The sequence below is a fragment of the Glycine soja genome, chromosome 8, assembly GCF_004193775.1.
Source record: "Glycine soja cultivar W05 chromosome 8, ASM419377v2, whole genome shotgun sequence".
Lineage (NCBI taxonomy): Eukaryota > Viridiplantae > Streptophyta > Magnoliopsida > Fabales > Fabaceae > Glycine > Glycine soja.
In genome coordinates, this window is record NC_041009.1 from 16,421,600 (window position 1) to 16,434,992 (window position 13,393).

Sequence of the window (13,393 nt, forward strand, 5' to 3'; positions counted from 1 at the left end):
CTTTCGAATATGATGTTTCTTCATATTTATCTTCAATTTATATATTAAGAAAATTATTATATCTGTGTAATGCTTTTGACATTGTTAATCAATCATAATTCATTATATGTGTGAGTTTTAATGCAATTAAGATAAGATTCATTTTTTTAAAATGTGACATTCTATGAAATGATTGATGTTAAAAATTCTTACACTATTAATGAATACTAATTAAGTTGATAAAAAAATTGTAGAAGTTGTGAATGGAAGTAGTAAATTTTTTTTCTGTTGAATCATATAATTTTAAATATGATAATGGTTGGATTTAGACTTTTAGTAGACTGAAATTGGTGAAATTAATTGTATAAATAATAATTGGAAGTTTGTATCAAAAGCCCGTCTAGCTCAGTTGGTAGAGCGCAAGGCTCTTAACCTTGTGGTCGTGGGTTCGAGCCCCACGGTGGGCGTTTTTTTACATTTAACGACCCTTGGAAATATTTTCACCTATGCTATGTGTCTTAGTAAACAAGAAAAGCCCATGTAACACAGCTAGTCATCTTTCTCTGGGTTGGGTTTCTCATGATCATTGTTGGCCCAGCAATAATTGCAGAAGACTGTTACGCGTTTTTTCCTTCCTTTTTTTTTTGCTGCTAAATGTGTATGATCATATAATTAAGGACCCTGGCTAACTTAAAAGATGCTTTTTTTAGAATAACTTAAAAAGATGCTACTCCCTTCATTCTGCAATTATTGATATTTTAACTTTATTCTTTTATTCTAAAGTTATGGATGTCTTATAAATGTAAAGTCTTATTAAGTATTATTTTTATATGTATTTCTGTTTAACAATTGTTATTTTTTTCTTTCAAATAACTTGTTTTAACCTTCAATAAAATTCTATTTTTGTAGCTTATTTAAAATTTATTTTGATAAAAAAAACCACATTTATATTCATATTAAATAAATATATTTTATATGAAATACAATAATATTTTATATATATTAAATGATTTTTAATCTATGTATGTTCATACTTAAACATCAATAATTTAAAAATGGAAATAATATTCAATAGCTTAGAAACAGTATAAGAAATGTTGAAGAGAGGGAAAGAATTTTTCATTCTCTATACTTTTGATGTTTTTACACTTTCTACTAAAATATTTTTTGAATGGTGCAACTATAACATTCTTAAATGTTTCTACGATTTATTTTAATCTGGGGTAAAAGGCGTAGTAGGGGCTATGAGCCCATAAGAATTAATAAGTTTTTTTTAGGTTACCTTCTCTCATTGAAAACTATTCCATGAGTGTGTTTGATATTCCATTAGTTCTTACACAAAATGCAGCATTTGTTGCTTTGTATTTAGTTCCTTTTGATGTGTTTTGTTATTGTTAACGCACATATACAACTTAAAGACAAACACGTACGAAGTTTATTTTAGGATGCTTAGCCGAATATGTGCATTCTGGAATGAAATAGCTGGCATATGTCAAGGAGATTGTCGATGGAAGACAATCTCTATATAAGTTCAATTCGTTTATTCGTATTCCAGTTTTCCTTTATTTTTCTCCATCAAATATGATTCAGAGATGATTATGCCACTTACCTGGATACGTTGTCTTACTAATGATATCATTTTAAAAAATTCGAGCAATGGTATATATTTTTTCTAATAAATATATGCTGGAAAAAATGTTAGAGTGTAGTGCTGCTTGGGGCTGATTGCCCCAGTCTTTCATTCCCCCCACCCCCCAAATAAAAAAAAAATAGTATTTATTGATATTAAGTCCTTTTTTTATATAGAAATTACAATACTTATCTTTAAAAGTTATTTTAGGAACTACTTTTTAATGAGAATATTTTTATAAGTTTTTCTTTAATAAGAGTGCTTTCATTTTTTCTCCTTGACATCTTGTCACTATCTATCAATACTATCTTAATTTCTAAATTAAATTTAATATTTTTAAAATAATTTATCAATAACTAAAAATAAATTATCACAGTGGTTCAACGATGACGAATAACAAAAGCTTTTGATTTTTAGAGAAACCAACCACAAGATTTTTGAAAAAACCATTGTTAATATAATGACCTACTCTCAACAACACAACTTCCGTTAATTACAAAAATGTTACTGTGCCTCTTTTGAAACGGTTCTGCTAAAACTATTGTTAATCCAACGACGTGAAAAGACTTTTTTTAGTAGTGATAGTATTAAAAAATGTGTTGTATGCTGAGTGACATGCATATGTTTTAAGAAATTAGAACGTTTAACTACGGACACATGGAAAAAAAAAAACTTCATTGCAAATTATAACAAATCATAATGTTATGATCTTATTAATTATTTGATCGATCAAGAGAACTCTATTAATGTTAGAAAATATGTTGATTAGCAAGATAACATATTCTGATCAACATATTTTAGATGAAAGTTTTTGAAAAGATTTTTTTTTAAATTATTATAAAATATTAACAAATATGCTACTATACTAATATATATATATATATATATACCTTTTCAAATTCAAACGTCATATTTAGAATTGACCAACCTATGTATAAAACACCTTCAATTATTAGCTTTTAGAAAGAAAAGAAATAATACTTATTTTAATACCCTTGGTAGTTTAATTGACTTTGATAATCATTAACAATTTAACAATATTTTATGTTCAATTCAATAATATATATAATTATGGAAAAACGTACATGTATTGTCCTTATTACAAGTAGAATACAAAGCAGTACTTTTAGAATATATATATATAAGTTTTTTTTTATATTCGTGAACATATTCTTAGATGATCAAATAAATACAACTCTTGTAAATCTGAGTTTCTGTTTTTAAACATTAGAATTTTTTTTTGTTGTGTCATCTTTTTTTATCTTGTGATAGAGTAACTTTACTAATGTTTAACATTTATTTTTACTTTTCTTTAAACAAAACTTATTATTCATTTTAATTTTTTATATTAAAGATTTTCTTAAAATCTAATATTTTAATCACTTTAAAAATTATATTATTTTTCTGTCTCATAGGATGCTTGCTTATAATTTTTAGTTTCAGTTTTTTTATTATATTCTTTCGTCCCTTAAATCTTATCTGATTAATTATATTATTTTCCTTTTTGTTTAAATTAATTGATAATACTTTTCTTATAATTTTTTAATTGTATTAAATAAAAAATACTCATAGATTTTTGTTAACAAGATTTTAAATCATAGCTAGGTTTAATAAATTGATTTCAATTTCAATATCAAAACAACTAATATTTCAAAATTTTGTTTGTGAATTTTCAATAATTATAAATATCTTGGTAATCCACGTTGATGTGTATAGACACTACTAGAAAATAGACTTTTAACATTGATTATTAAGAATTTTCAACATCAGTTATTAGCTTATGTTAAAACTACCGACGTTGAAAGTCTCAACGTTAACGTCGATTTTTCAAAATTGATATTAAGTAAATTACACAACATTGGTTTTGTATAAAATCAATGTGGTATCATAAAAAAAATGTATGTAGAAGTCCACATCGGTTTTGTATGAAAATCGATGTTGTCAGTCAAAAACAAAATCAGTTATTTGGAAAATGATGTTTTTTTGTATTTTTTTAATTTTCTGTCTATTTTTTTAATTATCCCAATTAACATGTAAATTAAAAAGAAGTTTTGTCCATTATATTTAATTGAATATTTACAATGAATTATAAGAAAAATGAAAGTCAATCCATACCATCATTTGTAACCTAATCTAAATTAACATAATAACTACTCTATCATTCTAAAATCACTTAAACTCCTAGTGTTTGATTTTTTAACTTTCAAATAATATCTTGCACACTGAATACGAATTGCCTTCATTCTTTTCGATTCCAATGGTCTTTGATCAATAAAATACTGTTGTATTATGTAATAAAACATAAGTTAATAAATGAGTCTAAATACTAACAATTATAAAAAATTAAATTAGTTTTGGAGTAAATAATTATTGTTTCCTAGTTATCCTTGAAACCTTCTAGGACTATTGACATCCAATGTGTTACATAGTACTTGCACTAAGTGTTTTTTTTTTTTTGCTTATTATCGGATATTTAGATACTCAAAGTTAACTCAAAAGTAATAAAATTTAATTCGCATTATTCAAAGTTAACTCAAAAGTAATAAAATTTCTTTGCAAAGATAAAAATAATAAATCGCATTAAGATTAGAGATGCATGAAATAGGCTAAACGAATATCAATATATTTCTAGCAATGATTTTATTTAGATACCTTTTCTCAATTCTTTAGAAAATAACAAATTTTCAATGTATTATCCTCTAAACACTATATGGATGGTCAAACCATAACAAACAATTAAGCATAAAAAAAGAGCAATGGAAACATGATTGCATTAAATAGATAATAAGAAAGACTTAAAATATAAGAGTTGACATATAAGGCTCCATAGGCCATTACACATTATTCATGGAAAAAAAAAAATAAAGAGAGGTCGTGCTCCATAAACACGACTTATCCCATTTTATGTATTAAAACCAAATTACACTAATTTGGTAAAAAAAAAATTCAGAAGGACAACTAATCCTGTTGTTCCCTCTGCTTAAAAAAAAACGCTATTGTTCCCTTTGATTATTTTTATTTTTTTCTTACTTGATATTTTTTCTTTTGAAGAATCTTGATTTTTTTAATTTAATTGCTGTTTCTTGGTTGGAGTCTCCTCTAGAACATTAAATCATCATTACGCTAGCCTGTGAACAGTAACATTTTGGGTTGAACCCTAGCTAAACGAAGTTTCAACTAATACAAAAAATTTGAGCACCGAGAAAAACATAGTTGAATCAGCTTTAACAAAGGCGCGCAAATGTATAAAGCATGGCTGCGTTAAGCTTTTAAAAAGTAATGCGGGTGCTTCGTTTTTCGTCATGTGGAATTTTTAGTCACGGTCAACTTCCAAAATTATAATGTCATTTCATGCTTTTTCCCTAATTCTAATAAAGAGAGAGCACGCTAGTAATCACGTTTGAAACAAAACAACTAAGTCAAAAGGCCCCTAAATATATAGAATATCTTTAGAGGTGAATAAGACTATGCTAGCTAGCCACATGGTTAATTAATCATATTGATTAGGTTCTTAACAAACTAGTGACAAATTTCACTTTAATTTCAATGCATGTGAAATGTTTCCTAGTTTCATATTATTTATTAATAAAAAATATCATTTATATAATTTTAATATAATTATTATAAAAATTAATAAATTTATTATACAAATAAGTGCATCGATTATTTTTTTTTTATAAAAAAAGCCAAACCATAGTCTTTTAAATTCTCACATCCCCTATTGAGATGTATTAGCGAAAACCAGTAGCAGTAAAATAAAAGTTTCATCCCCATAAAAAAAAAAGTTTCATGAAATTTCTTTTTTCAAAAATTCATTATCAATTATTGGTATTCTCAACTTCAAGTTTCTAGAAATCATTAAATTGGGCCCAGCCAAACCTTTTTGAACTTTTGAAAAATGTAAAAGCTCATAGATGGAAAGCTAATTAAGACTTACTACGTAATCATTTGAGCACTCCTTAGTTGTGACTAACAATAAAAAACGCAAGGCATGCATAATTATCTCGCAATTTGGACATTCTTTGATTTGATTTATTTGACAAAGCAGATTATTTTTTCCCAAAAGGTCCACTGATCCCCAATAAATCTGTGCATTTGTCACTCGGTCACATAAAATGCCCCTTAATGCAGTGACAATTCATTTGCCTTTATTATTATTATTATTATTATTATTATTATTATTATTAAATAACTATCAACACTAACAACCACATAGCTTGTTTGTAGGTTTGCTTTAATAGCTGATCGAAGTGCACAACTTAATAAAGTTCTAAATCAAGAAGTCATGAAAATACAAATGATTTGGTAGCCTCCTTCAAATTTATGAATAAAAAAAAAGCGTAAATGAAACGTGAATAAGTGAATTGATTATAGACTTTATGAATCTTTCCCTGTTGCCAGCTTTCATAGTGAATAAACTAGTTGAAACAACCTAGCTTGCTAGTTTTGAATTTTCCATCTTTGCCCGCAATAAACAGCGATTAAGGTATCCAGCTTTCATCTTTAGTTATTATTGATCGAAATCAACATTTTAATTTGAACTTTTTCTCCTTTTCTAAAATCAATAATATAATGCATGACAAAATAATGCTCATATTTCTTTATTAATTGGACCTAATAGTCCGACACTGCTCTTTTCAAATCATTAACGTAATTTTTGTTCTACTATACACGTTAATTCTTTCACTGTGATGATCAATATAATTAATCATATGTATTTCAGTCCTTCATCAGAATTATTATTAGTCAAAAGATGACAAGTCTAAAAGTAATTAATGGTCAGAATGTAAAATACAACAATAATTATTTCTGCAACTTTTTGGTCTAAATACAACAATGACTATTTCGATCGTGTCATTTCTGATGATCGTAAATTAAAGAACTTCAATTAATTTAATCTGATCCAGCTGACACACAAATATATAAATAATTTGTTTGAATTGCCGTATACATACATATTATACACGTGCAACCCAGAAGCCTACAAATTTCTCAACCAGTCGCTGAGTATATAAGATGAAAATTAATTTCTTTGATCAGATGATACTATAATATATGATATTTAACACGTTCTTTCTAACTGCTATGGCTTAATTAATTAATCACTACTAAATCAAAGGATTGATTTTAATCCCTTTTATATTATAACTACATGATTTGTATCTTATCTGTTATCACGGCTATATACGGTACAAGTGAAAAGATTGAAATGATTATAATTATTTGGTAACACAGCCAATGTTGTCACTTGTACGTGGGTCTTTCTTTCCATGGAAGCGCTGATATCAAACATTCTTCTATAGCAACCAGCTTAAGTAGCAGAAAAGTGGTATCTTATAAAACTTAAAAAGTCATTAAATGCCAAAAACAAAAGCAAAAGCAAAAGAAGGCAGCAATATTTTGAAGAGGGGGCCAGCTATAGTTTCACTTTGACATTAGTGGAATCATATGAAGACAATGTAGTGGTGGTCTCGCTGTTAAAGCCAATTTAACTTTAAACCAAATCAGGCTCACCAATTACACACACAATCAAATGCATATATGCATGTCTAGGGTAGTCCAAATCTGTAGTCATGATTTTGGCACAAATACACACCACAATAATTTGTCACCAAATGTTGTCATTATACATTTGGAGTGCTACATATACGAAAGGAAAATAATTAATACTAACTTATTGAAAGGCGTATAACAAAGATCCAAAAGAATAATAATGTGTAAGGTAAAGGAGAGGGAAAAAAAAGCTTGATTATAAACAATCTTGCGAGCTTGGATATGCTACACTATCATTTCCAAATGCAAAGATTCAATATATTCTTTGAGTACAAGGGGTTGTACGATCAACAGAATATATATACCTCCATAAGGAAGATTCCATCAATGATTAATCGTCCCCCAGCTTGTTAGGAATAGTGTAATTTATATTAACCATGAAAGATAAACCATGCCCATGTTTAAAGCCATTAGTTAGACTCGTTCGAATTTTAATTATTTTTTCAATTCTTTAAGTTGTTGGAGAATCATTTCCACAGGTTCGAACCAGAAAGGACCATGTTAACATATTTAGGTGAACATGCTGCATACTATATATAAGCTCCTTCAAAAACGTCAACACATAATTTAAAAACAAAATAATTAAAATTGAAGAGAAACAAGGCGTCGAGTTAATTAATTACGTACTAGTTTACTTCATATTTATTGTTCATATATATGTCAGAAACAACCACTAGTAGACTTACAAAATTCCCTGAATGCAACTAAATAACTTGCATCCTGTCCTAATTAGTCCACACAAATTATCATCAAAAGACAAAAATTATCATCAAAGGACAACATCCAAAACTGCTCATTAGGTTAATTACGTTCATAATGATCATAATTAACGTTATGAAGAAATAAATTAATTAAGAAAGTCAAGTCTGCTTCCTCAACTCTTTGTAGAACCTCTTTATGAACTCTTCCGCAGCCTTGTCCACTTGGTTGTCCTTGTCATCCTGGGACTCAACAAGTGGGAACGGAGAGTCCGTCACCCTGATCAACTGCCTCACCATAGGGCTACGTCCGAACCCGGGAAGCGCGGCCGGTGATGCCTCCACGACGGTCTCATTGTTCAGCATCTCCAACACGCCCTTAACTGCATTAACCGTAGCCACGTCGTCGTCGAGGGTGGGCGGCGCGTGAGCGCACGTGAAGAAGGGAATGTGGCGGTGGCGCTTGTTGCTGCTGGCAATGGCCGCGAAGAAGTTGTTTGGAGTGTTGCTGCAGCTGAACTCGTACTCCCTGGCGGCGGAGAAATGGAGGCTGTTGCCGGAGACACCGTGGTTGTGGTGGAACATGAGGTTGGCGATGGCTTTGCCGGGGCGTTTGAGCATCATGTTGTTGAGGTGCATCATTAGCTTCCCCTTAGAGATGCCTTTCCTCAACATGAACAAGGCCACATGTATTATGCTCAATTCTTTCTTTGCTATTACAGGTGTATTGCTTTCCATTTCTATTTGTTTTAGGTTATTTTTTCGAATTTTAGAGAGGGAGAGAGAGAAGATGGAATGGGATGGGTTGAAGAGGAAGAGAGGGCAAGGGGGCATATATATATATATGTGTGTGTGTGTGTGTGTGATAGTAGTGGGAAAAGGAGGGGATGAAAAATGTGTTGGTTTTGCATTTGAATCAACCTACCCTAGAATATAAACTGTGGGTGTGCTTAGCTAGATATTTTTCATTTATTATTATTATTTAGGTTTTACTTTTTATTGTGTAAGTTTTCCTCAACCGACAATTATTGGTGGGAGGTTGCCTTAAGGTAGTGAGTTGAACCACACGTGAGTTTGTGTAGACTTCTCACGTGAGTTTGAAAATTTATAAAATCACTCTCTTTTGTGTGATTAAAACAGAGAGGCGACTAATAGCCTACATATGTGCAGAAACTAAAAGCTGAATTCACATGTAAGGCACAGTACAAATAAAATTTGACACTAATTCAAAAATATGAAACTGATTCGGTAACTGCATTCTATACTTAGCTAAAACTATTAGCTACTTGATCATCTACATCTTGCAAAACATGAACCTAAATTATATCCCCCTTGGTGCTAATGAATGCTATGGATCCTTTTTAATTACCAAATTATAATAGGGATGCGAGGACAACAATCTTAGCCCTTAATTGCTTAGTACAATAGAAAAGAAAGTAAAAGAGAAAGAAGATCGAAGTGAGTGGAAATTACTATTTCCCACTTGTTTGATGTTGAAATTGAAGTAAAAATTTTAAAATTAATGTTGGCTCTCATTGTGCAGGATTTCTCCACAGATACGTGAAAAAAAAGAGAGAAATGAACAGTAGACTTAATGTTTGATTTATTTCTCGTTAGTAAAAATAATTTCTCTCTTTTTTTTTTTATATTTACTAAACAACTTTATTTCAAATATATTTTTTATATATTTTTCATACTATTTCACTTCAACCGAACAACATTAACTTTCACTTTATTTATATTTTATTTCTCTTTTTTTTTTTTACATATTTAATTTCTTTCCATTCCTTCGTTTTCTTTTCTCACAACCAAAATCTAATGTTAATTAATTTGGTCAGCAGACTCGACACAGCTTGGAGTCAGAATACACTTTAAAATCACTCCTTCTTTTTAGAGGATTAAAATCACTCCTTTAATAGACATGTATTCATGCAAATACTTTTTTCTTTTGTACGAATAAATCCATTTAGTATTAAATTATACTTAAACACGTACCTACACGTTCGCTAAGAATTGAATAGCTATATCACGCCATTATTGCATCATTCCTTTTGTTTTGATATTTTATTATTTTAATGTAAGAATTTATTTGTGCTACCAGTTGCTATATCACTACAAAAAATTATAAGGTTTGTCAACCCCTTAATTAAGAGAAAATTACAGTTTAGCTACACACATAATTTCGTCGGGTGTCAGAAAAATGTCATAATTCCATTCTCATTAGGTACGTTCATTCAACGTTTCTAGTTCAGGTTTTCTATTTTGTTGTAATTAGCTGGTTCGTCTACGTGCACTCTAGTTTAGTTCTTTTGGTGTTGTGCTGAATTTTTGTTTGAAATATCTTCAAGAGGGAAAGGAGCGACTAGGGACTAAGGGAGATTCATCGGAGTTCAAGTACCTGATGGAGCCAGTAATAACTCTGATAATAAGTTGCGACTTGTGACGAGTTTGTGATTTATAAGTTGTATTTGTCCATTTGAACTTTTTACGCATATTTAATTTGAATTTAGTTCGTGATAAAAGGTTGTTGTATTTAATTTTAGAAGAATGTATATATTTTGGAGATGTGCGTCTATGAAAGAAATAATTGTATAACATGTCATTTTTTTTATGTTCTAATAATGAAACTCAAACAACAACTTGCTTGTAAACTGCAGACATAAATAAAAAGAAATCTAGCAAAGAAGTGTAAGAGGAAGTTGATTATAGCAAGTGGCAATGATGCTTATATGCTGTTCTTAACCCTTATAAACTCGATTCATCCCTCCGTTGTTTTGGTGCTTCCAAAGTTCCACCAATTAATGCGGTTTAAGTTGCTTTATGAGCTGTGGCTCATCCCCGTGTTTCTCGCCCAAATGAAACTCTAATTCTATCATATAATTTTATAATGAAAAATGTTTGGTGGACACCTAATATATATAGAGTAAAAATAGAAAAAAAAAACATATAAGTTTGCTATAACTTATGATGTAATAAAATGAAACATAAAGAGAAATGAGTAGTGTTGGTGAGATATATAAAATTATGAGTGATTGATGCATTATTATTCTTAAATAAGCTTATAGAAGGATAACATTATTTTAACTAGTTTTTTTAAATCTATAATTTTGGTTCCTTAGATTTTAGTTGTTACATTTTACCCTCTAATCTTATAAATTGGTGACTTTGATTCTCCGGTAGATTATTAACAAATAATTATGGTTAAATTATTAAGTTAATTCTAAATTAATCAAAAATAATTAACAATTAAAAAATTATTAATCCTAATTTGCTATAACGTTGTGTTCATCTTTTTCTCTACAAATATCTCTTCTACCCTCTATGGTAGTACATGACTCCATTCGCAGTACCATCACATTAATGTTAGTAGTCTTTTATTAAAAAATTTTAATAATTAATAACTTTTACTTAATTTATAATTAATTTAATGTCTCTAATAATTACGATTATTAGTTAATAATCTATAAAGGGACTCAAATAAAAAATTTATAAAATTAAAGGATCACATGTTATAATTAAAAATAAAAAACAACATGAATTTAAAAAATTAGAAAGAGTAGAATTATAATTCAACCTATTTTAAATGTTAAACATTCTATTAAATTTACTAATCGTTTAATGAGGTTATCTCCCTACTAATTAAGCAATACATACATGTTACATAAAAAAAATACAAAAATATGGTAAAGACTTCCCTCTTGCGTTTGGTAACTAATAATAATAAACATGGAAGAAAAAACTAGTTAAAACGTGCGATACATATCACAAAGCATTCAGAGCATCAAGTAAACTTTATTCCACTTTATGATTAGTAATATGGTAGAATACATCTCACAAAATTACAAAATAAACATAAAAAAAAAACACTAAACAAAAACATAGAAGAACCCTCTCTCTAGTTAAGGAAATGCAAACAATATCTCAGAAGAAACCACCCTCCAAGAAGGAGTGAAAGGTTACTATATAACCCAAAAAACCTCAGAAGTCAACTTCGGTCTTCTTCGACATAAGGCCACTATTTTATCCCGAAAGACAGCAATGGTAGCATTTGTAAACCAGATGAACAAGAAGCCTGTGGGGTTCTTAATAATTGCAGCAGAATATTTAATCCAAGTCCTAGCTAGTGTAGTCAGCCGATAAAAATTAAGGAAACAGCTAACTAATTAAAGATACAGAATTAAACCATGTTCTTTACACGAGTTAAATTAAGCACTAATACACGAAAAAAGCTTGCATCACTTGTATTGTAGTAAAAAAACCACTATTGTTAATTGGCTATTTTGATATCATTGATCTCTCTTGTGATTGCTGGAATGCAACTTGAGCTACGAGAAATCCCTCCTTTCTTTGCACCTCCTTTGTCCCTAGGGCTAATAGACTTAGCCCTTCTACCATCTAGGGTATTCTTTTTCAGCATCTCTTTCATGGCTTGTGCTTGGAACAGAACCGGGAAAGCCCTACCATATTTGTTGAACTTAACACATGCACTCATGTGTGCACTCACAGCTTCCTCCTTTTTCCCTCCATTTTTCTCCAACTCTTCCTTTACTGCCTCAGCACACAATCCACACACCCACTTCCCGTTGAACTTCTCGCGCACACGGTCAATGTATTCCGGTGTGCACTCCTCGCACATACCACAGCACTCACAATTTGCATTCTCGACCTCGGATATTGCTGGCAGCTTCAAATGATCATCGATCTCTTCTTTTGCCAGCTCGAAAGAGATGTCTGAGACCGTTCGTTTAAGGTTCTCTGATGAAAGCTTTGGTGGCTTTGATGATGTTGGCATGTTGCTTTTCCTAGAGAAAGAGCTTGCCAAAGACTCTCCATGGGGTGCCATATCTTGATCAATAATAAGAAGGATATATATATGTGTTAGAACTAACTTGGTTCTTGCAAAACGGGGTTTGAGTTAATTATTAAGAGTGTTGGAAACAGCAATAATACACTATACGGAAAGACTTGAAGAAGGAAGGAGCAATGCTATTTATAATAGTTCTACTTGGTTTGGTGAATCTATTAGCGTTGTGAATTTGGGTGGATATAAGAGACTCATGTGTCAGTTTTCCATAGTCGTGAACTTGGTAGATTTTTCACGAAAGAGTAAATGAGAAAGCAATGGCTTGTGTAGCTTTAATTTCGAAATTTTGAAATAAATGTGAATCTCATTAATCTGAAAGATCTGTGTCCTTTTGTTGTTATCTATATATTACTTACTTGTGTACTTCCGTGCTTGGTAGTTGTGTTTCCCAAAAAAAAGAAGAAGAGGTTAAGACACATACTGCATGCATGTTTTCTTTTTAGAGAAAGAGATAGGAAAATAATTAACCTCCACCCCATTTTTGGGTGGAAGAGATATCATGTTGATTTAATAAAATTATATAGGAATTTATATAATACTTCTTTTTTGTCAATTTCTTTCCCCTTTCTAGTAATTTCATAATAAGGTATTTACATGTACTATCCACGCATAGAGGGAGTAAGAGATAAATATAGAAGATGCACTTAACTTACACCAATGTGAATTACA

General features: G+C 30.0%; 2 protein-coding genes and 1 non-coding gene across 3 annotated transcripts; 1 reads left to right on the forward strand and 2 right to left on the reverse strand.

The window, feature by feature from the left end:
• Nucleotides 1-373: 373 nt before the first annotated feature.
• Nucleotides 374-446, forward strand: TRNAK-CUU. The gene has a single exon. It is a non-coding gene; the product is annotated as a tRNA-Lys (tRNA).
• A 7,322-nt stretch (nucleotides 447-7,768) lies between these two features.
• Nucleotides 7,769-8,708, reverse strand: LOC114422832. Its single transcript, XM_028389371.1, has one exon. It carries the CDS (start codon nucleotides 8,692-8,694, stop codon nucleotides 8,023-8,025), a length of 672 nt encoding a protein of 223 aa, XP_028245172.1. The 5' UTR covers nucleotides 8,695-8,708; the 3' UTR covers nucleotides 7,769-8,022.
• Nucleotides 8,709-11,632: 2,924 nt separating this feature from the next.
• On the reverse strand, nucleotides 11,633-12,806 carry LOC114422833. Its single transcript, XM_028389372.1, has one exon. It carries the CDS (start codon nucleotides 12,701-12,703, stop codon nucleotides 12,128-12,130), a length of 576 nt encoding a protein of 191 aa, XP_028245173.1. The 5' UTR covers nucleotides 12,704-12,806; the 3' UTR covers nucleotides 11,633-12,127.
• Nucleotides 12,807-13,393: the final 587 nt, after the last annotated feature.

Bases quoted from the DNA above. Each gene is read 5' to 3' on its own strand.
- LOC114422832 (XM_028389371.1), bottom strand. From the start codon at position 8,694: ATGCCCCCTTGCCCTCTCTTCCTCTTCAACCCATCCCATTCCATCTTC.
- LOC114422833 (XM_028389372.1), bottom strand. From the start codon at position 12,703: ATGGCACCCCATGGAGAGTCTTTGGCAAGCTCTTTCTCTAGGAAAAGC.